Source organism: Tenebrio molitor, chromosome 5 (assembly GCF_963966145.1).
Source record: "Tenebrio molitor chromosome 5, icTenMoli1.1, whole genome shotgun sequence".
NCBI lineage: Eukaryota > Metazoa > Arthropoda > Insecta > Coleoptera > Tenebrionidae > Tenebrio > Tenebrio molitor.
In genome coordinates this window covers 22,460,001-22,486,873 of record NC_091050.1, presented here as the reverse complement: position 1 = coordinate 22,486,873, position 26,873 = coordinate 22,460,001, and the positions used below count along the sequence as shown (strand labels likewise).

Here is a 26,873-nt window from a genome sequence, read left to right as displayed (position 1 = left end):
TGTCGGTGTAGTTCACAAGGCGTGCAAATTGCAAGCCAAACTTCCGGATTTTATACCAGTGGTACTGCACAATCAGTCCAAATTTGGCGTTCACTTTTTGCTGAAGGACTATAGCAACTCCCGTGAATTTGTTTTCTTCGATGGAGATAACGAAGCCAAATTCGGATTCAAGAGAAATTTTCAAAACCGCATCAAGCTCCAATTCATCTATTCACACTTGTTAATGGACGAATCAATAGAAAAATTGGGAGACATTTTAAGCGACTCCAAGAAGTACAGCTTGAAGGAACAATTTCCACTGGAAGAAAATTTTAATTTGATGAAAACGAAGAACAGTTTTCCCCACGACCACATCAACTCTTTTGAACAATTTTCAGAAGATAGCTTTCCGAAGAAAGATGGATTCTACGACCGCTTGCATGATGAACAAATTTCAGACGCCAACTACAGGAGGAGTGAGCAGATATGGTCAACTTTTAACTGTCGAACGATTGGTGATTATTTTAAGTTATATTTAACGTCAAATGTTTTACTGTTGCAAGATATTTTTGAAAATTTTAGATCGTTCATTTTAGAAAAGTATCGCCTTGACCCGGCACATTATTTTACCATAGCTAGTCTTTCGTGGGAGGCAATGTTAAAATACAGTAAACTTGAATTAGAAGTGTTGCAAGACAAAGAAATTATTGACTTCATTAAATTAAATATCCGCGGCGGCCTCTTACAATGTTCTAAAAGATTTGCCAAAGCAAATAATCAGTACTGTCCAGGTTATGACGGTAACAAACCCAGCACTTTTATTATTTATTTGGATGCTAATAATTTAGCTGGCTACGCAATGTCTCAGTGTCTTCCTTTCTCAGAATTCTCTTGGTTAACTGAAGCGCAAATAAAGGTCGTCAGACAAAATATACATAAATTTACGGGTGACGATGAATATGGATACATTTTAGAAGTTGATTTAGATTATCCCCAAAGTTTACATAAATTACACAATGATTTGCCGTTTTGTCAAAAAAAGTTAAAAGTGCCTCCCGAATCAACTGACTCACAAATCAAACCGGTCCTGGCTCTTTATAACAAAAGTAAATATGTAACTCACTACATGAATTTACAACAGTGTCTTAAAAATGGTTTAGTTTTAAAAAATATCCACAGAGTTTTGAAATTTAAACAGTGCAAATGGTTGGAACCATATGTTGCTTATAACACAAAACTAAGAGCCAACGCTAGCAATGACTTTGAAAAAAAATTATACAAATTATTTAATAATACAATTTACGGCAAAACAATAGAAAAAAGTAGGACCGATAGACCAATTTACGCTGGCTTTTCCATTCTCGAACTATCTAAAAAATGTATGTATGATTTTCATTACAATCACATGCTTTCTAAATACAAAGATAAAATAAATCTTCTCTATACCGATACAGATAGTTTAGTCTATGAAATCGAGACCGAAGATTTGTATCGAGATATAAAATTAGATTCGAACTTCTCGGAACTGTTAGATACGTCAAATATTGATAGCAGATGGGGAATTCCCCCTAAAAATAAAAACATGTTGGGCAAGATGAAAGACGAATACGGCGGAAAAGTGATACGCGCGTTTTACGGAGTGGGAGCGAAAGTTTATTGTCTAGAGTTGGAAGACGAAGTGATTAAAAAAGGGTCAAGTGTCAAGACATACGTCAAAAGAAAATATCTTTCTCAGTACGATTACGAAAACTGTGTGTTAAATGATGCTGTGATAAAAAAGAAATATTTTATAACCACTATTTCTGACCATAATGTTGAAACAACTCAGATGACGAGAACTGTCTTATCGCCTGGCGACGTGAAAAGATTTGTATTGCCAGATAAGATTAACACTCTGGCTTGGGGATACCAAGGAGAATAACAATTTATATTTTGCACTTCCTGTGTGCACATCCTGTCTCCAACGATATTCCATTCAAGACAATAATAACTGTTAAACATATAAAATTGATATTTCAAAGTACAAACATTTTCAGTGTTGTTCGTTAATTAATAATTTGTAATACTTAGGCCCGGTTTATTCACCTTCAAGCTACTTTATTTGAACGGTAATTACCATAGAATCAATAGCAGATTCTAAATCATAGCAACTATTGGCCAGATAAATTTACTTGAAGGTGAATAAACCAGGCCATAGATTACACTTCTGTTCACGGAAAAAGCACACAAGTCTTGAGAGAGATTTTTGCGATTTTTTAGTTCTGTAAATTTACTTGATGTTTGTTTCCATGTTTACTTACCCATATTAAGTCATCAGGTAAGAATTTACAAACGAATTTTGATTATGCTAGACTTAAAAGAACCAACAATAAACCTTGAAAATAAAGAATAATACCTATAATGTTGATAACAGTAACATTAGAGGGGGCATTAAGTACCTACACTTTTACTGACTGAAATCGAATTATTTCAATTACCTGCCACTGACAATGACAGTGACATCAGGTAATGGTAAATCTGATTTACACAAGCAAAATGTAAGTGTATGCTTTTTCAGTGAACAGAAGTGTACATTTGTATGTATGCAATATTTAAACACTTTTTTCTACGATCGTGCAAAAAGTGAGTGTTCATTGCATTGTTTTTAGTGGAAAAAGTGCCTCTTAATTGCACTAGTGCAATAAAGTCTTTATCTATTGCACGCATCTGTCAACAGTCTGTCTACGATCGTGCAAAAAGTGAGTATTCATTGCATTTTTCACACACGACGCACAGGGCTGAACTGTTGTTTATCGTTTTTTTGTTCGATCGTAAAAAAAATGTTGTAGGTATGCAACACGTGCAAAAAGTGGATGATTATTGCACTTGACGTGTTGTCCCACTCGCCTGCGGCTCTGGGGACAATTTCACGTCGCGTGCAATAATCATCCACTTTTTGCACTTGTTGCATAAATAACTATTTTTGTTGGACACTGTCAGAATTTGCGAATTTTCTCCTGTGTGAACGGATTTTGATAAATGTCACAACTTGTCAAAACGAAACGTCAAGCTAATTTTAAAGATTTTAAGCGATTTGGAGCCTTTAAGGGGCTCGTCGAACAAAAAAACGTCATATTCAACTCGTTCGTGTGTTAGATAAACTACTATTAATAAATTGTTATGAAGTTATAATTCTATAATAAAAATGTTATTATTTGTGACATGTTGTTTCTTTCATTTTTTGGTAGAAGAGATGTGAACATCATTTTCGAATATGGCTACTACTGATACAGGTGTCCCAACATCACAGAAGGAACTCGTAATGGCGGATTCTTTACAAAATCTGAGACAAAAATCTTAATACAATTAAATACATATATCTAGACTCCAAGCGTTTTTAGCTGGAACACTCTTAAAGTTTTGCAAAAAGAAATTCCCTTGTATTACCGTGCTAACAGTTGGCATTCAACATTTTTGTACAATATCTGCAGAGTATAATTATTCTCAAAAGTTTTTAAACAGCATTTAGACTTTTTCCAATCAGTTGTTAGGTACAGCGCGGAACGAGAAATCTGTAATTACGCAAAATTGAAAGGTTTCCAGATATGTTTTTGAAGGTCTCTCACGATTAAACTACATATAATATCTACAATATGACCCTCTGTAACTGCTTTGTAGGAAATAACTATTTATGCTCTACCTACAGTAGTTTTCGATACAGGGACGAATTAAAGACCAGCAATTTTCAGAATCATTTTTTTTTTATAAATCACTTAAGTCTGCAATGGCAATGGCTTGATCCGATTGAACGTTACGTACTTGAGAACATGTTCCATAATTAGTATTTGGCATTTTTGTCATTATCAACAAAATAATACTTTTTTATATCATTATATATCTTTGATAAGCTAGCAGATTGCGTTGTTCATAGTTCACATCCATCAATTCTCCAATCAATTGGTAACAATATTAATGTCGCAAAGCGAAATCGAAGTACGAGTACTTTATTTTGACCAATTTCTATATTTTGAAATCGTCATAAACACATCATTTGTTTACAAGTCACTTTACTACAAGACAATTGAATAACTGTCCACTTTTTTTCCGTCTTTTGCTCATGTCGCAGTCACGTCCAGATATTTGATGGATTTATAGACTTGTTTTGCGAAACCTTTACGAATTTCGAGAAAGGGTTGGACCGAGTTATATTTTTTATGACCCATTTGTCACCACCGGTTGCCTGAGGGCCTAATCTGAAGTATTATCTGTATTTCTCTATTTCATAATTTATTGGATCCTTTCAGTATTTTAAAGCCGGACCAAATTAGTCGAATGCGAAAGCGAATGTAACACAGGACAGTGAAAAGTTGTGTGTGTAAGCTGTTTTTTCAAAGTGGTTGGTGCCATTATTCCTGGAGTCGAAGGAGTGACCCATCACTGCCCAGCTGACAAACCCAGCCGTCTTATCCCGTTAATTACCCCGTTTTCTTTGTGTTCCGTTTAAAATACGCCTGTTGAGGGTGTGAAAGAGTATTGCTTTTATTTATGTCTACTTATTGTCTACATGTTACGGACTTTTCGTTTCCTATACCTATGTTGTTATTTCATAATTTTTTTCAAATCATATAAATACTGACCGGCACAAAAAACGACTCATTTCGCGACTCACTTTGAATTTTTATTACCTAATTCATTGTCTTGAGAATTTTTTTGGTATCATGTTGTATTGATAAGGGCTATTTAAGTTATTCTTTGCCAAAGAATATCCGACAAACAAAACATTAAACACAGGAAATAAGATTTTAATGAAAAATGATAAAAGCTATTTTTTAAAAAAAAAATTTGTTATGAATAATTGTTAAAATTTGAACAGTAATTAGTATCTATCTCGTATTGTCAAATTAAATCTTTTAACACGTAAAACAACCGACAAAAACATAACATGGAAATAGGGCAAACTTTTCAATAATTTTAACCATTATAAAAAAAAATAACCACAAATATAATTTCAAACTATCCCACCTCCACCCGGCGGCACGGCAATTTTGCCGGAGTACATACACTATTACGGATATTACTATCAAGTAATAGTGCAGTGCTTATCAACATAATTACCGGCGTCTCGCCTCCGCATTTTGACTTTGTTGTGTATTATGTTCTGTGTCAATGTTAAGGAATTTCCTCACGATGTGACATGAGTATAATAATATACCTTTTTGAATTTCAACTACCAATGTGTTATTTAAATCCAGAATTTTTAAATTTTTAAAAAGAGATTGCGGTACTATTCCCGTTGCTGAAATTACAAGTGGTAAAATCGAAATTTTTTCTAAACACCAAAGATTTCTCATAGCGACGGACAGCTCTAAATATTTATTAATTTTTATGTTATATGTCTGTGTTATATTATGTGAATTTGGAACAGCTATATCTAAAAGATATGCTTGCTTTTGTTGTTTATTTAAAATTATAATGTCTGGTCTGTTATGCTTAATATGAATGTCAGTTAAAATTGTTCTATCAAAATATAACTTGTAACTGTCATTTTCCAAACAACTTTCTGGTGTATAACTATAATGTGGTTGTGTATTCTTTAATAAATTGAATTTAACAGCTAAATTCATGTGTATAATTTTAGCGAATATATCGTGACGTTTTTTATATTCGCTTTGAGCCAAAACGGTGCAAGAAGAAATGATGTGTTCAATTGTTTCCCCTTCAGTTCCGCAAATGCTACATTTATCAATTATCGATTGTAAACCGCATATGTGTTTTTTATAATTTCTTGTATTTATTACACGATCTTGTATTGCAAATATAAATCCTTCCGTCTCAGGGTGAATGTTTGATTTCTTAAGCCATGCATGAGAGGCCTGAATATTAACTTCTGGTTGTTCCAGTTCTTTAAAGTATCTCCCATGTAAAGACTTCTGTTTTAAATTTGCTATTGTGTCAGGTATATTTGGCTTAACAATGTCTGAAATTATATTATCACTTAAATTTAAAGGTGTGTAGCCTTTATCGGCTGAAACCAAAGCATTGAAAAAGGTGTTATCACGAGCTCTATTGAGGAAATAATTTTTTAGTGAAGCAATTTGATTTTTTAACAGTATTTCTAGATTTGAAAAACCCCTACCACCGTTTTCGCGTGGTAAATTAAATCTTTCAATAGCAGATTTAGGATGGTGTTTACTAAATTTGGTAAAAAGAACTCTAGTTTTAATGTTTATGTTCTGTAAATTAGTTTTGGACCATTTTATAACACCGAAAGAATAGGTCAGTAATGGAACAGCATATGTATTAACTGCTTTAATTAAATTATTACCGTTTAATTTTGATTTTAAAATAGATTTAATTCTTAAATAAAATTGCTTTTCTAAATTTTCTTTTATAATTGAGTGTTGAATATGATTTGATTGATTAATACCTAAATATTTATAAAATTCTCCTTTATTTAAATTTTTAATGATTTCTCCTTCTTGAGTTATATATTCTAAATGTTCGTAATGACCGCGACATATTGATTGCATTTTACACTTATCAATACCAAAACTCATCCCAATATCATTTGAGAAATTTTCAGTTATTGTTAGTAAAGATAAAATGTGATTCTTTTTTGATGCATAAAGTTTTATGTCATCCATATAAAGAAGGTGATTTAATTTGGATAGTGTGGTATTATTAAGTCTAATATTGAAACCATATCCAGTGCTATTTAATAGATTTGTCAAAGGATTAATGGCTAGACAAAACCATAAAGGACTTAAAGAATCTCCTTGATAAATTCCCCGTTTAATTTGAATAGGCTCGGATTTTAATTTATTATTGTTTATTGATAAATTTAAAGTAGTTCTCCAAAATGTCATAACATGAGATAAAAAGTTAATCAAATCTAAATTAATTTTATAAATTTTAAGAATTTTAATTAACCATGAATGTGGTACTGAATCATAGGCTTTTTTGTAGTCTATGAATGCGGTATAAATATTTCTATTATTTTTTCTAGCTTGTTCCATTATTACCGTATCTATTATGAGTTGTTCTTTACAACCAAAACACTCTTTAACACAACCTTTTTGTTCTTCATTAAGTATATTTAATTTTTGACAATGGTCGTAAATTATTACTTTAATGCAAGATGTCATAATTTTATAAATTGTAGGTAGACATGTGATTGGCCTATATTTTGATTGATGGATTCTTAGTATCGGAATCTTTTGGTTTCAGATATGTTATACCATGGGCCAAAAACTCTGGAAATGTGTTAGGTTCCCTAATAAATCCGTTAAAGTGATCAAGTAAGCATTTATGAATACAAGTAAATTTTTTTAACCAAAAGTTATGAATTTGGTCACCTCCAGGGGATTTCCAATTATGTGAACTATTAATATTTTTAACTAAAATGTCCAGGCTAATTTGAATATGATGTCGATTATTACTATCTGGTAATGTCGATTATTACTATATATTATATATTATTTATTATTTAGTTTTGGTATTGATAAGTGTAAAATGCAATCAATATGTCGCGGTCATTACGAACATTTAGAATATATAACTCAAGAAGAAGAAATCATTAAAAATTTAAATAAAGGAGAATTTTATAAATATTTAGGTATTAATCAATCAAATCATATTCAACACTCAATTATAAAAGAAAATTTAGAAAAGCAATTTTATTTAAGAATTAAATCTATTTTAAAATCAAAATTACTGACCTATTCTTTCGGTGTTATAAAATGGTCCAATTACAGAACATAAACAAATTTAGTAAACACCATCCTAAATCTGCTATTGAAAGATTTAATTTACCACGCGAAAACGGTGGTAGGGGTTTTTCAAATCTAGAAATACTGCTACATAATCAAATTGCTTCACTAAAAAATTATTTCCTCAATAGAGGTCGTGATAACACCTTTTTTAATGCTTTGGTTTCAGCCGATAAAGGCTACACACCTTTAAATTTAAGTGATAATATGTATAATTTCAGATATTGTTAAGCCAAATATACCTGACACTATAGCAAATATAAAACAGAAGTCTTTACATGGGAGATACTTTAAAGAACTGGAACAACCAGAAGTTAATATTCAGGCCTCTCATGCATGGCTTAAGAAATCAAATATTCACCCTGAGACGGAGGGTTTTATATTTGCAATACAAGATCGTGTTATAAATACAAGAAATTATAAAAAACACATATGCGGTTTACAATCGATAATTGATAAATGTAGGATTTGCGGAACTGAAGGGGAAACAATTGAACACATCATTTCTTCTTGCACCGTTTTGGCTCAAAGCGAATATAAAAAACGTCACGATATATTCGCTAAAATTATACACATGAATTTATATGCCATTCACGATGTTTTGGCATAAGGGGAGGCCATGGAAAAAGTGCATTTAAGTTGGCAGTAAAGCTGTCTGTTGAATTAGGTTATGTTTTTCTAAGTTTGAGGTTATAAACTGCGTCATTGTCAAGTGCATTGTTGTCAGTTTTACTAGTTTGCAATATAACAATACTCACACATTTTTAATCCAATTTAACAAAACAGGAAACTGACTTGAACAAACTACAGAATAGTAGGGACCGGGACCGAAAGACGAAGTGGCTCCTGTTAATTTATGCACCACTTAGATAACCCACCTATACAGTGTCTTAACCAACCAGTTAGTAACTTCTCAATGAATTTTTCATTTTAACCAAAACATTCCTAGAACTAGATTGTATAAAATCTTGTACCTACTTATTAAGCCTTACTTTATTCGAATCTTTCTGCAAAATATTTACACATCCATCGTCTATGACAAAAAAGAACAAAACTATTCAACTTCCATAATTTCATTAGAAAATTCTGGATCATCATTACCTGCTTCAAAATCCCAATCAAATTCCGAGTCAGATTCTCCTAATGAAATTATTAAAGGAAAAACGTTTTCAAATGAAAGATTTCACATTAATTTTGCCCAATCTTCCGAAATAAGTTCTTTCCAATATCTACAAAAATATTGGCAAATTTCAGGAGTGCATTTCAAAATAGACTCAAGCCATAAATTCACAACTCTATCGAGAAGTTATAATAGGTCTTACAAAACCCCTGTGCCATTTCAATTGGGTCGTTGTTTCTTCCTTCACTATCCGTGTTACATTTTTTTCTTGTACTCACCTACGAATCAATTTATACACAAAAAAAACTTGACTTCATTATAACTTACTGAAAATATGTTCTGCAGTCTAATACAAACACCATCAATACGTCTTAAAGTCGCTTAATTATGATTACGGTAAATTCGGCAACATGTTACGTTCATTTTGATAGGTCCGCATGTCAGGCACTTTCGTGACAGCAGAGATGACAGAAATCAAACATGTATCCAACGTTAAAAAATGAAATCATAGCCTCCCCTTATGCCAAAACATCGTGAATGGTATAAAAATTAAGTTAAAAATTCTGGATTTAGATAACACATTGGTTGTTGAAATTCAAAAAGGTATATTATTATACTCATGTCACATCGTGAGGAAGTTCCTTAACATTGACACAGAACATAATACACAACAAAGTCAAAATGCGGAGGCGAGACGCCGGTAATTATGTTGATAAGCACTGCACTATTACTTGATAGTATTATCCGTAATAGTGTATGTACTCCGGCAAAATTGCCGTGCCGCCGGGTGGAGGTGGGATACGAAGGTTATTAAAAAATCATAATGAGTCGCTTTTTGTGCCGGTCAGTGTAGCTGAACATTCAAATGCAAGTATTATTGTATGAATGACAAATTGATTTATACATTTTTTTCGTATAGAACAAATTTTCTGGTAGATAGGCAAAATTGTCAAACAGTTGTCAAACGTTTTTTTGATTAATCTTTTCGGTGACAATGTCAGAAAATTCTAAACTCTTTAAAAAAAAATCAAATTAAACAGATTAAAAAACATACAAAAACAAATTTTTGTGTAAAGTCCATTCAAAAATCAAAAAACCACCAACGTCGCATTTTCCTCGATAATTACCATCGGCAACGCTGTTTAGTGTAAAATTTGGTGGTAAAAATAATAAGAATCAATAAATAAATGAAACGTACTGCCAATAAACAATATGAATGGAATTCAAAGCAATTGAATTTTATTTTGAATCAAATAAATGTCATAATTTATACTTAGTTACCAACATGGTATGAAAAAATATCTACCTAGGGTTTTTTAAATTTTATCAACCTAAAGCAGGTGGTGGTTTTTTGATTTTTGAATGGACTTTACGTCAATTTCCCATTTTTTTTGGTGGCAAGTGTATCTTCAAGCAGTCGAAAATCTCTATAGAGACGGTTAAAGTTTCATTTTTTTCTGAGCGGAATAGAAGTACGAGTACTTCAAGTCTTAGGAGTAGAAGTGTCTCAGAGGCGACTCAACCGAATCATTTGACTTACTTACATTTGTAAGGTCATTTGAAGTATTTGTCACGATTTATTTATCAATTACACGAAATATGTAATACATAATTAAATTATCCCTATTAAAGCTTCCCTATGGTCTTTCACGAGTCGCCCTTTGTAGGCCCGTTGTGGGAGTGTCCACGGCGTGAATGTAGATGTCAGATGCCATGATGTCAAAATTAAAAATTAACACAAGATAACCGTTCACTGTTAAAAAGTAAACAGCTCTAAGTTGTAATCGTTTGCTATTCACGTTTTGATAATTTTTGTCACATTTAACGGTTAACTCATGTCCGGTGCCGATACGAATTCCGCGCCCTGAGAGTTGACGCAGATCGCGTCAAACTATGTGGGATCTAGTCCCACCAAAGTCCGAAAAGTGTATGATAAATTGTCTATGTATAATAATGCTTGTGTTTTAAGGCTTCTTATGCAACATATTGTTCTAATATTTTACGTCAGCGCTGCAGACCTGCAGATGACATAACCGAGGTAATAGCAATAGCTGTACATTCTGTAACTTTTTTTAAACTTTTTTAATATCGATTTTGAAGTTATTTTATGACGTTTCCCGCTGAAACTTTCTCCAGGCCAGTTGGCATTTACAATATTCTCGAATAAGAATCGAATTTTGTGTTCGGAGAGATTTTGCTCCAGAGTTTTTTTTTCTACATGTGAAGCCATCTAGGGAAAATATGCACAGTGGTGCCTTCCTTAAGAATAAAAAATTCTAGAAAGATCAAAAAGCAAACTCAATAGGATTAGTTTAAAGAAAAATCTGATAGAACTGATAAAGGTTTGGTCAGGTTTAGAGAAAGGGTAAGTATCTCGGAGAACTGAGGACAAACAGAATTTGTATTTTGAACTGGCTATTGGTAGGACCACTACTGAAAGCAGTGAGTAGTGTCCATGTGTTTGTGGTTTTATCCTGCCAATTTTTCTCGTCTAATTGCTAACCAAACCGTTTTCGTTGCAAAAAATATTTATCCGACTAAATGAAACCTCTTGTGTAATTACAGTCGATAAAATAGTACCTGCAACTTATTAAAAAGACAACAAAGTAAAAATACTATAATTGTGAGTAAAAGTATAAAATGAAACACCAAAGAAGTTGTTCAAAATCTTTTGCAATGCAAGCTTCTGCACGACGTGTCCAAGAAAGCCGAAGTCGATTTAGAATGTCTCTGTTTTGACGAATTTCCTGAGCGGCATTTTGAACGTAATAAGGCGGTACACCACCGTGAAGGTGCCATATTTCTCTTCGAATTGCTAGAGGAATTTTCTCAAGTAATTCTCCATTCAAATGGCGAAGTAAGACATAAGGACCTACGAGGTGATTTTCAATAATCCCAACCCACACGTTAATTGAAAATAATTGCTCTTGGATTTCGTAAGGAATGTCTTCTTCGGCAACTAAAATACGATCTTCTCGGCGGCCAAGATCACCCCGTAATGTAGCTACTAAAGTCACTAGAAACTATATAGTTTCTAGTGACTTTAGTAGCTACTAACGCCACAGTGAAGCATACTCTGATGATCATTTATCTTGGCCTGGAGTACTTAAATTAGAAGCCTGCGGGGATGTAGGGGAAGGAGAAAATGGGAAGCTGGAAGAACTAGTAGAACTATGAGTAGTGTGGGGAGTGGACGAAGCAAACTGTGATCGGTATTGGAAATGTCTTATTTGAGCTTCCGATACTAACTTGCACACTTCCATCCGAACACTTGCCTGAGCTATTTTGGGCAATGTTTTGGCCACTTTGGACATACTTAAATAAAACATGTCCGAGTCATCCAAGTCTCCCTGTTTTTTTAAGGTTTTTGACTTCCGAAGCGGTGCATTTTGCTTCATTACAATTTGCACCATCTCTTCCGGAAGAGTGCGCTTCTTATGTTTAAATTGTGGCCCTTCTGGTTGTTTTTTTTGTATATGTACAACAGGTGGTGTGGAAGTTTCAGCTTCAGCTTCATCTTCGTCGTTGTCGTCGTCATTTTCTGGGTCATCACCATGTGGAGATTGTGATGCCTGAGTCTGTTCTGGTGCTTCCGACTCTTCGTGTAGTAAATTACTTTCAGTCCTAAAATTGGCAAAATGAAATCCTACCAAACTGGGACCTACTACAACCTACTGTCGAGTGTTCAAATATGGTTTCAGAAAAGACATTTCTAGTTCAAATTTCCAAGGAGTAATTTTTTTTCGAGCCTGACCACTTTTTGTTTTGCGTCTCTGTAGCGCGTTGGAATAGCAATTCCTCAATTTTGCCCACGTTTCTTTGACTGTGGTCGCTGCAAACAAAAAGTATTCATAGATACAATATACTCTCGTGTCAAAAATGGATTACTCCCTAGAATTCGAACTTTTAGGGAAATAACGTTTTTCATGTTGTGTGTAACTAGAATTTTCAAAAGTTATTTTGAATGCCTAAGGTTGGTTACTTTGAATTGAGAGATTAAATCCAAATAAATGTGCCGCCTGTAACCAAAATTGATTGTGAAACGAGAAATCATCTATCACTTAGCGAGAAATTAGTCATTTGCAACTGTTACAATTAATTTGCTGTCTTACATTTTTGGGATATCTTTTGTTTGTCACCAGAAACCACATAGCGTCCAACCTAACCAAATTTATGGCAACCTAGTAACGAATATCCCTAAATCCTAGGGAGTAATCCATTTTTGACACGAGAGTACATACTCGTTTTGTTAAGGTGCAAATCCACGATGAGATATTTTCATGCAATTTTGGTCTCATGATACAAAAATTTCACGAACAACTTGCAGGAGACAATATCTTGTGCTATATGTTTCAGTGTTTCATGTCTCTCACGAGTGTTTCCACAATGAAATTTAGTTGTTCGTGTAATTTTTGTATCATGAGACCAAAATTGCATGAAAATATCTCATCGTGGATTTGCACCTTTACAGGTAAGTATTTGGCAACAGGCAACTCGTTTCGATTCAACTTCCGATTATAGTACGAGATTGTTGATGTATTTCTCATTTTATAATTATTTAATAACAGTACTTTTATTTTGTTTAGGTTGGTACTAAAACCAACGAGTAGATGTAACTAAGGAAAAACCTGGTATACGCCATAGACACTAACTTGAAACTTGTAGATGGTAAAACAACACGTTCACGTTTGAATAAACAGTTTTAGCTTTTAAATCAAAACAGTCGGCCTTATTAGAAAATCCCAACAGGTTATGGGCTACAGTGCGTATTAAAAAGAAAGTGCACTAACGGGAAAATATAATTTGGCGTACTGGTTGAAGTAATCTCCGCAAGTCCAATTTTGAGGTTAAGGAATCCACGAGGTGAACCAAAGAAGAAACAATGGATTCGTCAAGAATAATTAACGTTGGACTATTGGAAGGGAAAGCAAATTGGACTACGTGGAAATACAAAATTTCCGTCTGTCTACGAGGAGTCTCCGGAGCAATGGATGTTGTCCAAGGCAGGTTAGTGGCACCTAATACACTACAAGAAGATGCTACCGCTGCCCAAACAGCGACGTACAAAAGTGCATTAGAAGTATTCAATAAAGCAGACAGCAATGCCTTGATTATCTTAACCACGAACATGTCAGATGAAACGTTGCAGAAGATAATGCGATTCACGACGTCGCGAGAAGTATGGCTGGAACTTCACAAGTTGTTTGACGGCGTTTCTGAGGACAAAGTCTACAACCTCTGCTTACAATTCTTTGGATTTAAGAGGAATCCTGAAGTTGACATCGCATCACATATTTCAAAATTGAAAACACTATGGAGCGAGTTGAAGCAGGAGATGATGAAAGATGAAGCGAACCTGGAACTACCAGACTTATTTCTGATCTGTAAAATTCTGGGAACACTACCAGATGACTATTTTTCATTCAAGTCTAGCTGGATGTTAATGTCAAAAAGTGACAGAACAGTCGATAATCTGACAAATCAATTGTGTGCATATGAACGAGCCTTAGGGACCAAGGAGGACGAATCTTCTGATCAGAAAGCTCTGGTTGTGAACTCGTCGAAGCAGGCATCGCAGCAAGCGAATGTAGTCGATTCCAAGAAGAAAAAGAAGCTGATTTGTCATTATTGTAAGAAGCCAAATCACACCGTGAAAGTGTGTAGAAAGTGGATAGCTGATGGCAGGCCACCGAAATCGAGCAATCCGGAACCAGGTACGAACATGACACTCGTTTCTATTACATCAACTGTGATGAATTCTGAAAGCAGTAATAAAGACTGGTATGTAGATAATGGCGCGACAAGTCATATCACAAATGACAAAAATTCGTTCAGAACACTTGAACCATTTTCAACAACACATTCAGTAACCACAGCGAATGGTGAGAAAATTGAAGCCATTGGAAAAGGTACAGTGGAGATTGAAGCAGCAGTTGGAGGAAGATGGAACAAAATCACTCTGACAGATGTTTGGTGCGTTCCAAGTATTCAGAAGAATTTGTTCTCCGTTCTTGCAGCACAAGATAAACGTCAAAATAGCGAGTTCATCTCAACCACAGAAACTTGCAATTTCAAAGTCGACGGATTAGTCCAGCTGATAGGAGTTCGTGATCGATTTGGAGGACTTTATAAGTTGGCCGTGAGAAGTACGAAAACCAGCTCACTCGATGAAGTCAATGTCACAGGTACAAATAATCTCTTGCAGCTATATCATGAGAGATTCGGACATCAGAATAAGCGCCATGTGAAGTCGCTACTGAGCAAGGAGCTGAACATCAAAGTGGAAATGGACAGTGAACTGTGTGAAGGCTGTATGTACGGAAAAGCTCATCGCCTACCATTTGGCACTAGAACGAAGACAACAAAAGCAGGAGAGCGAGTTCACACAGATGTATGCGGACCATTTCAGGAATCGATGTCAGGATTTAAATATTTTGTGCTCTTCAAGGACGATTACACAAAATTCAGGACGATTTATTTCTTGAAAGAAAAATCAGAAGTTGCAGAGAAGCTGAGTCAGTTTTTAGCTGAAACAAAAACTGTTGGACATGTGATCAAAGAACTTCTGAGTGACAATGGGAAGGAGTTTGACAACAAGGACGTTAGAAGTATGCTTCAAAAGGAAGGTATTATTCAACGTCTAACGATGCCATACACCCCACAACAAAACGGCTGTAGTGAAAGAGAGAATCACACAGTCGTCGAAACAGCAAGGGCAATTATGCATGCCCACGGAAACATTCCGCAGACACTCTGGGCTGAAATAGTTCGTTCAGCGAACTACATCTTGAATCGCACGGGACCTTCAAACGTGCCAGGAACATCTCCATATGAACTGTGGTACGGTAAGAAACCGGGACTGAAACACTTACGTGTAATAGGCTCCACTTGCTATGTTCATGTTCCGAAGCAAACCAGAAAAAAGATGGACCCAAAAGCCACTAAAGGTATTCTCATTGGCTACGATCATGATGACGGATACAGGATCTTCGACAAAGAGGAATGCAAACTCATTAGATCACGAGATGTCGTATTTGAAGAGAAAACGCTTGAGCACACGAAAAGTGTGATTATTCCAGAAGATGATTCAACGTCTAAACAGGAAATTCAAGCTGATCGCGATGATGAACTCACCGATGACGATGAAGAGGAGCAGGAAACCGAAGATACGTCAATTTCTGGAACTTCCGAGTCAGATTGCGAGCACAACGCCGACAGGACCACACGATGTCTACGGAACAGATCGACTCTGAAAGCGCCAGAGAAACTGCAAGACTACGTGATGCATCTTGCAACGTCACTTGAGGAACCAGAAACTTACGGCGAGGCCATGAAGTCGGATCAAAAGGATTACTGGAAAGAAGCCATGGACCGTGAAATGAAGGCTCTTCAAGAAAACGAGACTTGGGAGCTAGTGGACTTACCTCAAGGAAAAAGGGCTATTTCAAACAAATGGGTCTACAAAGTCAAAACCAACGCCGATCGATAAGTTCAAGGCGAGACTGGTCATCAAGGGCTATTCACAGCAAAGAGGAATTGACTATGACGAAACTTTCAGTCCAGTAGCCAGGAAGTCTACTATTCGAACGTTACTCAGTGTTGCCGCAAATGAAGGTATGAAACTTGCACAGATTGACGTTTCAACGGCTTTTCTCTATGGTGACTTGAAGGAAACCATATACATGCAACAACCTGAAGGGCACGGTGATGGATCTGGGAGAGTATGTCGACTAAAGAAAAGCTTGTATGGGCTGAAACAAGCCCCTCGTTGCTGGAATGAGAAGTTTAGCAATTACATCATTAAATTGGGTTTTCGAAGGAGCGAAGCGGATCCTTGTCTTTTTGTTAGGCAAACAGGCTCCACAAAAATGTTCTTCGTCCTTTATGTTGATGATGGTTTAATTGCAGCCAATGACGAACAGGAACTTCAACAATTTATCGATGACTTAGGACGAAAGTTCAAAATAACTGCTAAACCTGCGTCGTTTTTCCTGGGACTGGAAATCAATCGAGAAGAAGACGGTTCGGTGAGGGTGAGTCAAACCCACTACACCGAAAAACTGTTAGAACGATTCAACATGAGTAACTGCAAGGCAGTGACTACTCCAATCGTCAAGGACAACGACACAGAAGAAAGCTCTCGAAACTCCGAGTTTCCATACAGACAAGCCGTGGGAGCATTGATGTTCCTCATGTGTGGGACACGTCCGGATATTGCGTACGCACTCAGCGTGGTATCCAGAAATCTTGAGAATCCAACAGATCGAGACGTAGTTAGGGTCAAGAGGATTTTGCGGTACCTGAGAGGTACAACGAACTGTGGGCTTCTTTACAAGAACAACCAAGCAAAGGGGGTTTTTGAATGCTACAGCGATGCAGATCATGGTGGTGACCTTAGCACGGGGCGCTCGACCTCTGGTGTACTGTGCCTCCACTCTGGGGCCCCTATTTCCTGGATGAGCCAAAGACAATCTTCCGTTGCCATATCCACAACTGAAGCTGAAGTTGTAGCTGCCAGCGAAGCTGCCAGGGAGATCATCTGGATCAAGAGGATTTTAACTGAACTGGACCAATTGAAAGCAACACCTACATTACAAATCGACAATGAAGCTGCTATTCGACTTGCCCAGAATCCCGAGTTCCATCGAAGAACGAAGCATATTCGTATCAGACATTTTTTTGTTCGCGAATTAGTAACTGCTGGAGAGATTATGGTTTCAAAAGTAGATTCTGAAAAACAGCTCGCGGACATATTAACAAAACCATTGTTTTCAACCCGATTTAGAGATTTGTGTAACGACATGGGAATCTGTAAGTTATTAAATAAGGGAGAGTGTTGATGTATTTCTCATTTTATAATTATTTAATAACAGTACTTTTATTTTGTTTAGGTTGGTACTAAAACCAACGAGTGGATGTAACTAAGGAAAAACCTGGTATACGCCATAGACACTAACTTGAAACTTGTAGATGGTAAAACAACACGTTCACGTTTGAATAAACAGTTTTAGCTTTTAAATCAAAACAGTCGGCCTTATTAGAAAATCCCAACAGAGATCCCACTGCATGATTTCTACGTTCATCTGTTTTTTAATCAAAATACAATTTTTATAGATAATTATGAGCAGAGAAATACGTTTCTGCCGGGTTGCCTATCAAAATATGGTCGCAAGTATTTTTTAATTAAAATTAAATTAATTATTTTTTTCCAAACAGTTTCGTTCATTTGTTTTTAAGATAAATTATAATTAATTTCAAAGAGAGATGTGTAAAGAACTTGAAAAGTTTTGGTTGCCATTTCTCAGTTGCCAACTTCACGTCATTTTTGCTCAATTAGATAGCGTCATTTTTATTTTAACCACGCACAATGCATCATTATCTGATGCACGGTATGGTGCGCTAACTATCTTTCGCTCTTATCTATATTTAACAGTTACCCCTATTTGCGGCCACTTTTCCATAAGCAACCATATTCCATCGTGTAGAGAAAAAAAAAAATAGCTTTCATTTGATATATAATTTATGACGATACGTTATGAAGTTATAAATTAAACAGAGAGGTACCTACATGTTTACACCCGGTTGCCAAGGGGTTGCGGCCAACTGAGAAATGGCAACCCAAACTTTTCAAGTTCTTTACACATCTCTCTTTGAAATGAATTATAATTTATGTAAAAAATAGTGTTGTGAGGTCCTGTAATTGACTTAGTCAATGACCCATTTGACCGGTCAATAATTGTCAATGACTTGACGTATTTGACCAGTCATTTTAAAATTTAAATTTCCCGCTTATAATGTTGAAGATTATAGGATATCTGGATATGATGACTGAAAGTAGTGCAAAAATTTTGCTGTTCTTTGGCTACCACGCAGCGCGCACAAGTCTTTCGAAGTTGCAAATTTGGTGTTTTACTCTTGGCTGAGATCCAAACAACATATTAAAAAATCAGAACTACATGACCTTTTGCAAGGTCGGACCCTTTTTTATGTTTATATTGACTGGACTATATGTATAGGATATGATGACTGTTTGACTGATGAGATGAGGTTATGTTGGGTTGTCTGATGTCATTTACGTAGCTGCTGACAACGAAGAAATCGATTATGACAATAAATAAGTAAATTATGACAATGAAACATCTAAAACTTTAATAAAGATCTTTGTGGAAAACGATTACCTAAGCTTTTGATCTAATAGGAAGAAGTGGTTTTTGTTTTTCAATCGTTTTTGTGTCTTCTTAACATGACACGATATATTTTTATTTTCATAAAATACTTACTTACTTTTTTTAATTCTAAACGAATGTTTAAGTATTTTAAAAGAAACTAAAAAAACTAAAAATACACACACACAGTTGTGTTGAAAGTTTTAAAGCGTTTTAAATTAACAAAAAGTTCAAATTCAAGCAAACATGTTAAAGAAAAATCAAAGTATAACTTCAAACAATTCAAACTTAACCTCACTTACACAATTTTAGAACAATAATTTATCGATCAATAAATCTTATAAAAAATGGAATTAAGAACCATTATTTGGTATTAAAATAATCCTTGACATTGAAAGAATCATTTTGTGATGTTTAACTAGTTCCTACTTTTTGACCAATAATGACTGGTAATTGACCGGTCGAGGACCGGTCAACTTTGACCAAAAATAAATGACCGGTCATTTATCCATCACTAGTAAAAAACAAGTGAACGAAACTGTTTGGAAAAAAATTAATTAATTTAATTTTAATTAAAAAATACTTGCGGCCATATTGTGATAGGCAACCCTGCAGAAACATATTTCTCTATTCATAATGATCTACAGAGTATCTATAAATGATCGTGGCATCCAAGCAGGCTTAGATTGTGTGCCGACTCTTTCACCAGAAATCGAATATTAGCCTGATCTACGATGTGCAACCCCAGAACAAACTGGTTTTACTGGTTGCCTATTGTCTAGCTTGACAAAATTAATGCTTACCAAGAAATTAAATAAAAATAAATTAATGAAATGCATTATTGATAAGACTCAACACTCTCAACAAATTATGTATTTATTAAACACTTAAGAAGGTGAATAACATCAGTGATTCAGTTAAAAAAGTAACAATATAAATTAAAGGAATGGTTCGAAGTGTTCTCCATTTTGCCCTGAATATCTTCTCACTCTCTTGATGTTACGACAAGATATGGTAATCTCTTCTATTAACTCGTTTAAATTATTAATTTCTCATTTATACACTTCACTTTTCACTGTAGTTGAACACAGAAAAGTCAGGTGAACAGATTATTCTGAAACCAATTACAATAATTTATGCAGCTTTCAGAATCATTAAGGAGGAGCTATTGTACAGTTGTATGCATGTAAATGCAAGTTCTCCTCTAACAACTTTATGGCATGTACCTAAGTACTGCAATTTGATGAGACAGTCTAGTAGATAAGTTCTCGGATGTGCTTCTAAATGATCTCGTATATTTTCAACTACATTTTCCATCACCTTGGGACGACCTGACGATTTCCCCTTTTCAACACTACCGGTAGTAACAAAACGATTAAAAATTCGATGTATGTGAGCTGTGAGGCACTTTTCTAAAACATTTTGGTGCAGGTACTTTGCTAAAAATTCTTCTTTGCAAGCTTGAACGCTGTATGTCCATTCCTCATCTCTTTTAACACCGTTGCGGTAAGAAGATATCATGAGGAACTTATTTTGTTCAAGTGTGAACACCATTTTAGCAATTACTTTTAAAATATTTGAGAGGTTATGAAATTATAAAAACAGATAAAGACAATACCTTTGTAACATCACCGGAAGTTATCTAGCTTTGAAAAAAGCTTTTTTAAACAATAAGCAGACCAGGAACGCAAGAAACAACAAAACAGGGCTTCGAAGCGTAAATGAGGTTAAGTTGATTTCGTGTTGACACTGTTGACAGCTTGTGAATATATTTGACAATTCGGCGGTTAGTAGTTGACGAATTTAAAGGGGTTGGCAAATTCAAATTTCAGAGCCCTCTGCGATCCCACATTCTTTTATAGACAGTGTATAATAATGGTATTTTGATTAAAAAACAGATGAACGTAGAAATCATTCAGTGGGATCTTAGATTATTAGGATTTAATACTCTTCGGAACATAGTACGAGAAGTTTGTAAAGCCAAATGGGAAATAACATGTGTTCAATTGAAAAGTTCATCGACTTGGCTTTGGCTTTATTTTTTAAAAGACAACAACATCGTAAAGTTGGTTAGATAAAGATAGCGACAAAGATCAAAGGCAATTTGATGAACTTTTCAATTGAACACCTGTTATTAGGGCCACGCGTAATGCCACTGGCAATAGAAGACATTTGGAAAGAGGTGTCTCAACGATATACCTACATAAGTATGTATATCTGGAATTTTCCCAATTGCGTAGGAGCAATTGATGGCAAAAATATCAGCATTCGTTGTCCCATTGGGGGTTGTTAGGCATAATATCATTATACTATTATAATATGTTCGGGAACGGTTTAAAGAATATTTAATTCACCCGACGGTAGTGTCCCTTCGTATACTCCGTACTCTGATAGATTGTACGTTTTTTGACAGAAGACAGACCCAAAGAGTAGTGTGGCGGGAATTAATCTGCAGGGATACAACGGTTTTCTACATAACGTGAAACAATTGAGATGGAGAGTTTAGTATTTTTCACTGCTTTATGTTTTGAAACTAGAATTTAAAAACGTACGATCTATCACCGTACGGAGTTTAACACGCAATGATTCGACAAGGAAGAAAGACGCAGAGACAAGACGAGAATAATTTGAAAGTATTAAAACTTTATTGTTGATTGCCTTTATTCTAAATATGAAACAATGTTATTATTTGTAACTTACCTGATATTTTCAATTCTTTCCCTATTTCTTCCCATGCTTCCTGACGCATATTTTGATCCCTGTAGTTTCTCAGGTGTTGATTATAAAGAAACTCATATTGACGCACTTTTTCAATTATCTGTTCATTCATCTTTTTTGTAAAATATTGAACTTTACCAACTGCTAGTACACATGCACACTGTATACAAAACTCTACTGCGTGGCTGACGAGCAAGGAGGGGAGACAACACGCTTGGACGGTTGTAATTTGGATCGAACAAACCAGGGGTAGGGCACTCTAATAGACGACCTTGAATCAAGTTTAATATTTTGCGGCAACTACAGATGGCGCTCAGATCAGAAAAAAATTAAAAAATTTGCTACTACCAACACAATTTAGTAATTCCTACGGTTGGTCATCCTGGATAAATCCCCAATCGCATTCACTTTCCTAGTAATTCCCAGAAAAGTGTTGCGAGGCATGACGCAATTTAGTGGAAAGTGGAAAAATACATGTAGGTTTTGTGTTTTTGTGTTCAATTTTTAAGTACTTTTGGACAATTTGTAAAAAAATGAAGCCGTGTTTTGTACCCGGATGTGAAAATATTCCAAATCGCAGGTAGGCTGTAAAAATTAAATTTTTAAACTTTGATAATAATCAATCAATGTTTACGAAAAATCAAAATTTATATTTAATTATTTATATTATGTTTGTTTCTCAGGCGTTAAGGAATCTTCCAAGACAGAAGACTGCTTCAGTCACCTTCAGGAAGAATATAAATATGTATGTTACTCCTGAAAAAATAAAAGGTAGGTCTGTTTTTATGTTATAGTTCAAATACCTAATTGATACTTATTTTAATTTAGATGCGCTTCGAGCTTTACCTCCTACCATCATTGGGCATTCTCCTGAATCCTGGTCTGTGGAAGAGCCAGAAAAGACATATCCAGCGATCAAATTAATTTGTAATCGAGTTATCCATGAATCCGAAATCGTATGTCGTTTCTTGAACAAAAAACAAAAGTTAGATCTGGACATATCAATCTAAAAGACATACGGATTCAAATCCATGGATGACTCGATTACAAATTAATTTGATCGCTCTTTACTTACCACAGACCAAGATGGTGAGGACTTCTTTGTTTACCACTCCCACTCAAAGTAAGAGATGAATCCAATTATCTTTAAAAAAATATTGGAATTTGTATTTATTTTTTTTTTTTTACGAGTATTGTTTTACTATTGGGGACACGGAAAACTGGGCAGATGTGTCATTCATTGTCAACATTTCTAAACCATACCTTAGCTACTCATAACCAAGCTTAAGTTAATTTGACAGTTTTTTTGAAAATCTCAATCATAATGACGGTAAAGGTGCATTTACATTGACACTTTTTGAAATGACAATAACAGACTGCCCAGGATTTCATGTCCCTCATTGTACAATATTGTTTATAAGGAAGCCTTTAAAACGCGACGCGTAGCGGAGTGCTTTTAACGTCGCAAGTGCTTTAAAGACCCTTAAAACGTGTATTATACGCTATTTTTATTATACTTGCACTACAATCTGAAAAAATATAACAAAAAAAGTAAATTCAAATACCTTTTCCGAAGTAATCTGTGTCATTAATTGTTGAGATAGAAATGGTCAATTGTTGTTGTTTCGTTCTCCTGTATATTTATTAAAAATTGTGTATAATAGGTATTTATTATTATTATTATTCAAAATGTAGGTGAATTTGAAAAAACGGGAAATGACATATGTATTTCGTATTTCGTAATGTAATTTGGGTTTTAAATATTTGTCAATTAATTGTCTACTCGACAGTACCTATCAAATAATTTTTAAACACTTTGTCATTGAATTATTTATTTATATACTGACATACCGTCAAAATATTGTAATCTATTTCTAAAAAGCTATTTTCAAACTGACAAACATGAAAAGAAACGTGTCGGGTTTTTTTTTTTTTTATTGAAATACATACAATTAAAACCAGACATCACTTTTGTGTTACGTCAAAATCCAAATGTTTAATTAATGCTTTTTTGACACTGATATTTAAATGATGGCTAGTTTTTTTTTTGCCGGCCTTTGTACGTACTATCACGATCATAAAATGTTGGACATCAAACTTCTGTCACATTTAAAAAAATTACTCTAAACCATGCTTTATTGAAACTGTCACATGAAAGATGAAATTGTTGTCAATTTAACACCGGTTTAAAATATAATTTTTTTAATATTTTCTCGGTAAATCTGACATTCACATTTTCAAAACTGACACAATCAAAATTGAGGTTATTAATACATAAGGGTCGTTTTAAAATGTGTGACAGCACGATGACATTAGTGTCCAAAATTTTTTGATCGCAATATATGTGTATATGTAGAAACGCCCTGTTTTATGCATTCGCTTTACTCGTATATCAATTTTTGTATTCTTACATGTTTTATAATAAATATTGTAACATTTTATTTGACCTTGTTTTGAATTATCACCCTAAAAATTTTTTTGGAAGCAGTGCATAGTACAGGATTCAATTTTGCCGCGTTAGCACGATTACAGGCCTCCAATCAACTTTTTACCGATTCTTCGTAAAACTTTTTTGCGGCAACTATAGATGGCGCCGAAACTTGTTATCCGTTGAATCTGAGAGAGTGGCCAATCTATTCTCTTCTTTATCTAGGGAACAAACGTCGTCCCACGTCCTGTGGCGTGTTGTCGGATATCATTAGCCGTGCTGAGAAAAAGGCAACGTCGCAATCTTTCAGACTGGCGGACCGGGTGAACCGCCGAACATCGAACGCCTAACAAACATAAAAGCGCGTTTTTACACGTTCTCAATAAATTGACATTGTTTATTAGATGATTATTACAATTCCCATCTTACCCTCATGGAGTGAAGAATTGATGATATACAGGATGAGCAACAATAACTGTTTCAGTTGGCAATAAAAAAATTTACATAAAATTTTCAAGACTGTGAATTGTACCTTTTTCGGTTTGTTTTATTGACATTATTGACAGCTGGTATACATTTCAAATTTAAACGTCTTGGTTTTTGTAATCATTTATGAATAAAATGGTTTTCTCGTTGGAACATGACATAAAAGTCACCAAAAATCACCAGAATTTATTGCCAATTGAATCAGTACTTGTTGCTCACACGGTATAATTTTACACTGTCCAGCAGTAGCGGCTCGTAACAAAATCAAAAGGGGGAGCAAACTTTTTTACAGACAGAATAGATATTTATAACAAAGGTGCTGTGTGCTGTGATACACACTTTTCCTCATCAGCCATCACCGTAGAAGTAGAGTGCAAGATGCGTTTTTTTTTACTGTGGTTTATCCAGTAGGCCTAATCCACAATAAGAAAAATTCTTCGTAAAAAGTAACTAAATAACTTGTGGAGTTAATTCTTCTCCTTTTATAAAAACTTTTATTTAAAGACATTCATTAATATGTATAAAGTTTTGTCTCAATATTTAAAGAATCATTAAAATTCAATGTAAAAAAATATATACCAAATTCAACAATTTTATGTTCCCAGTCAATCAAATTAAGTTCGATTGCAAATGTTGTTATTAAATCATTACAATTGTTTATTATACAGGGTTATTCTAAATGATTGTAGTCGAAGTAGGCCATGCCCATGTTATTACATTTTTGCCGCTTTCATGTGAACTGTCAGTTTTGTCGCTGTCACTCTCATTTTTTAGGTGAAAAGTGCCATGATGAGGTTTTTATTTATTTTTGTTAAATTAACGATTGAATCCAGAAATATTGAGTTGTTTTGCACCCAATTTAACTCCCGTGTGTACTCACTTATTCACATAATTTTGATGTTTTTTTTATGTGGAGCGGCAACCATAAATTTTACATTGAGTTTTCACGCCTACTTCGACTACAATCATTTAGAATAACCCTGTATCTGCTTTCATAAAATTTTCTACGTCATCGTTTTGCGTTTTAGAAATTGTTTCACGCCAAAACTCTGGATCTGTTCTCTCTTTAATTGCTGGCTTTGATAGATAAGACGCTAAATTTGGAAACACGCTAGGAACAGCAGCATCTTTTAGTCTGGGGCTTTTTAAAGGCAATTGTTTACAGGTTCCATCAGGTTGCAAATGTTTATCATATAAAATGATATCATCAGAACTAAAATGTAATTGACAGACCACACTTGAAGGTGAAGTTTTTTCGAGGGATTGCTTTTAACCATGCTTGTTTGCGCTCTACATTTTTGGGAAATTTCAAAATACTTATCGGGGATTGCTGCGATAGGTAGTCGACGAGTGGTAGCCGGACTAGATTATTATGGCGACAATTTAATTCATATATAAAAAATCTCATAAGGCGCTGTGATTTTGTCACTTTGACAGCGGATAAAAGTTTGCCCTTTTATCCGGCAAAAACACTCAGGTAACTTATACCTTTAGTTTCTAGGCATCTAATACCTTTAATACCAAATAAAAAAATTAAATTTGCATTGTTCATTCATTAAATTGTCTCGCCGAATTACACTCGAGGTTTCATTTAGTCAGGAAAAATATTTATTTGCAACTCAAACTAACTGCTTGACAATTAGACTCGAAAAATCGGCACGATAAAATCAACTCCGGCCTACGGCCGTCGTGCTTTTATCGTACCAATTTTTCTCGTCTAATTGCTAAGCAATACGTTTTCGTTGCAAAAAATATTTTTCCGACTAAATGAAACCTCTTGTGTAATTACAGTCGAGTATTTTGCTTGAAATTGGCAATAAATACACTGATGAGAGGGAGAAACAATTTTATTTACAAGGGTAAATTAAAATGACATATGGCATTTTTTACAAATTATACTCTATTTGTGTACATGATATGAGTATACAGTGAGTTTATTTTAAGACTGGTCATAGGGTTTTACATGCTAATTTTTCAACCCCCTCTTAACTTCATTATTGTGAAAATTATAAAGCCTAGCACTGTTTTTATATTAAACAATAATATTATCTAGTCATTAAAAAAAAAACTCATGGTATATCTATTTTTGCAATAAAAAAACTTTTGAACACATCTGCAACGTATACGGTTATCACTTATTACATAACTTTCTGGCTTGACAACATTTCGCACTTTTTCACTCCAGTTTCCATGCTGATGCTTTTAAAGAAATAATTAAACTAAAAAAT

General features: G+C 34.6%; 1 protein-coding gene and 2 long non-coding RNA genes across 3 annotated transcripts; 1 reads left to right on the top strand and 2 right to left on the bottom strand.

Moving 5' to 3' along the window:
* Positions 1-11,445: 11,445 nt before the first annotated feature.
* On the bottom strand, positions 11,446-21,914 carry LOC138130315 (uncharacterized). Its single transcript, XM_069046753.1, has 3 exons — positions 21,714-21,914; positions 12,523-12,679; positions 11,446-12,471 (listed from the first exon to the last, which is right to left on the bottom strand). Exons 1-3 carry the CDS (start codon positions 21,841-21,843, stop codon positions 11,931-11,933), a joined length of 828 nt encoding a protein of 275 aa, XP_068902854.1. The 5' UTR covers positions 21,844-21,914; the 3' UTR covers positions 11,446-11,930.
* On the bottom strand, positions 19,872-21,061 carry LOC138130318 (uncharacterized). Its single transcript, XR_011159568.1, has 2 exons — positions 20,632-21,061; positions 19,872-20,578 (listed from the first exon to the last, which is right to left on the bottom strand). It is a non-coding gene; the product is annotated as an uncharacterized lncRNA (long non-coding RNA).
* Positions 21,915-21,975: 61 nt separating the features above from the next.
* LOC138130319 (uncharacterized) lies at positions 21,976-24,172 on the top strand. Its single transcript, XR_011159569.1, has 3 exons — positions 21,976-22,311; positions 22,415-22,502; positions 22,560-24,172. It is a non-coding gene; the product is annotated as an uncharacterized lncRNA (long non-coding RNA).
* Positions 24,173-26,873: the final 2,701 nt, after the last annotated feature.

Excerpts from the sequence above, each read along its gene's own strand:
- LOC138130315 (XM_069046753.1), bottom strand. The coding sequence starts at position 21,843 with ATGAATGAACAGATAATTGAAAAAGTGCGTCAATATGAGTTTCTTTAT. Across the intron at positions 12,680-21,713 it reads GAAAGAATTGAAAATATCAG|CGACCACAGTCAAAGAAACG; the intron begins GTAAGTTACAAA and ends TTTTGTTTGCAG. Across the intron at positions 12,472-12,522 it reads CCATATTTGAACACTCGACA|GACTGAAAGTAATTTACTAC; the intron begins GTAGGTTGTAGT and ends TGCCAATTTTAG.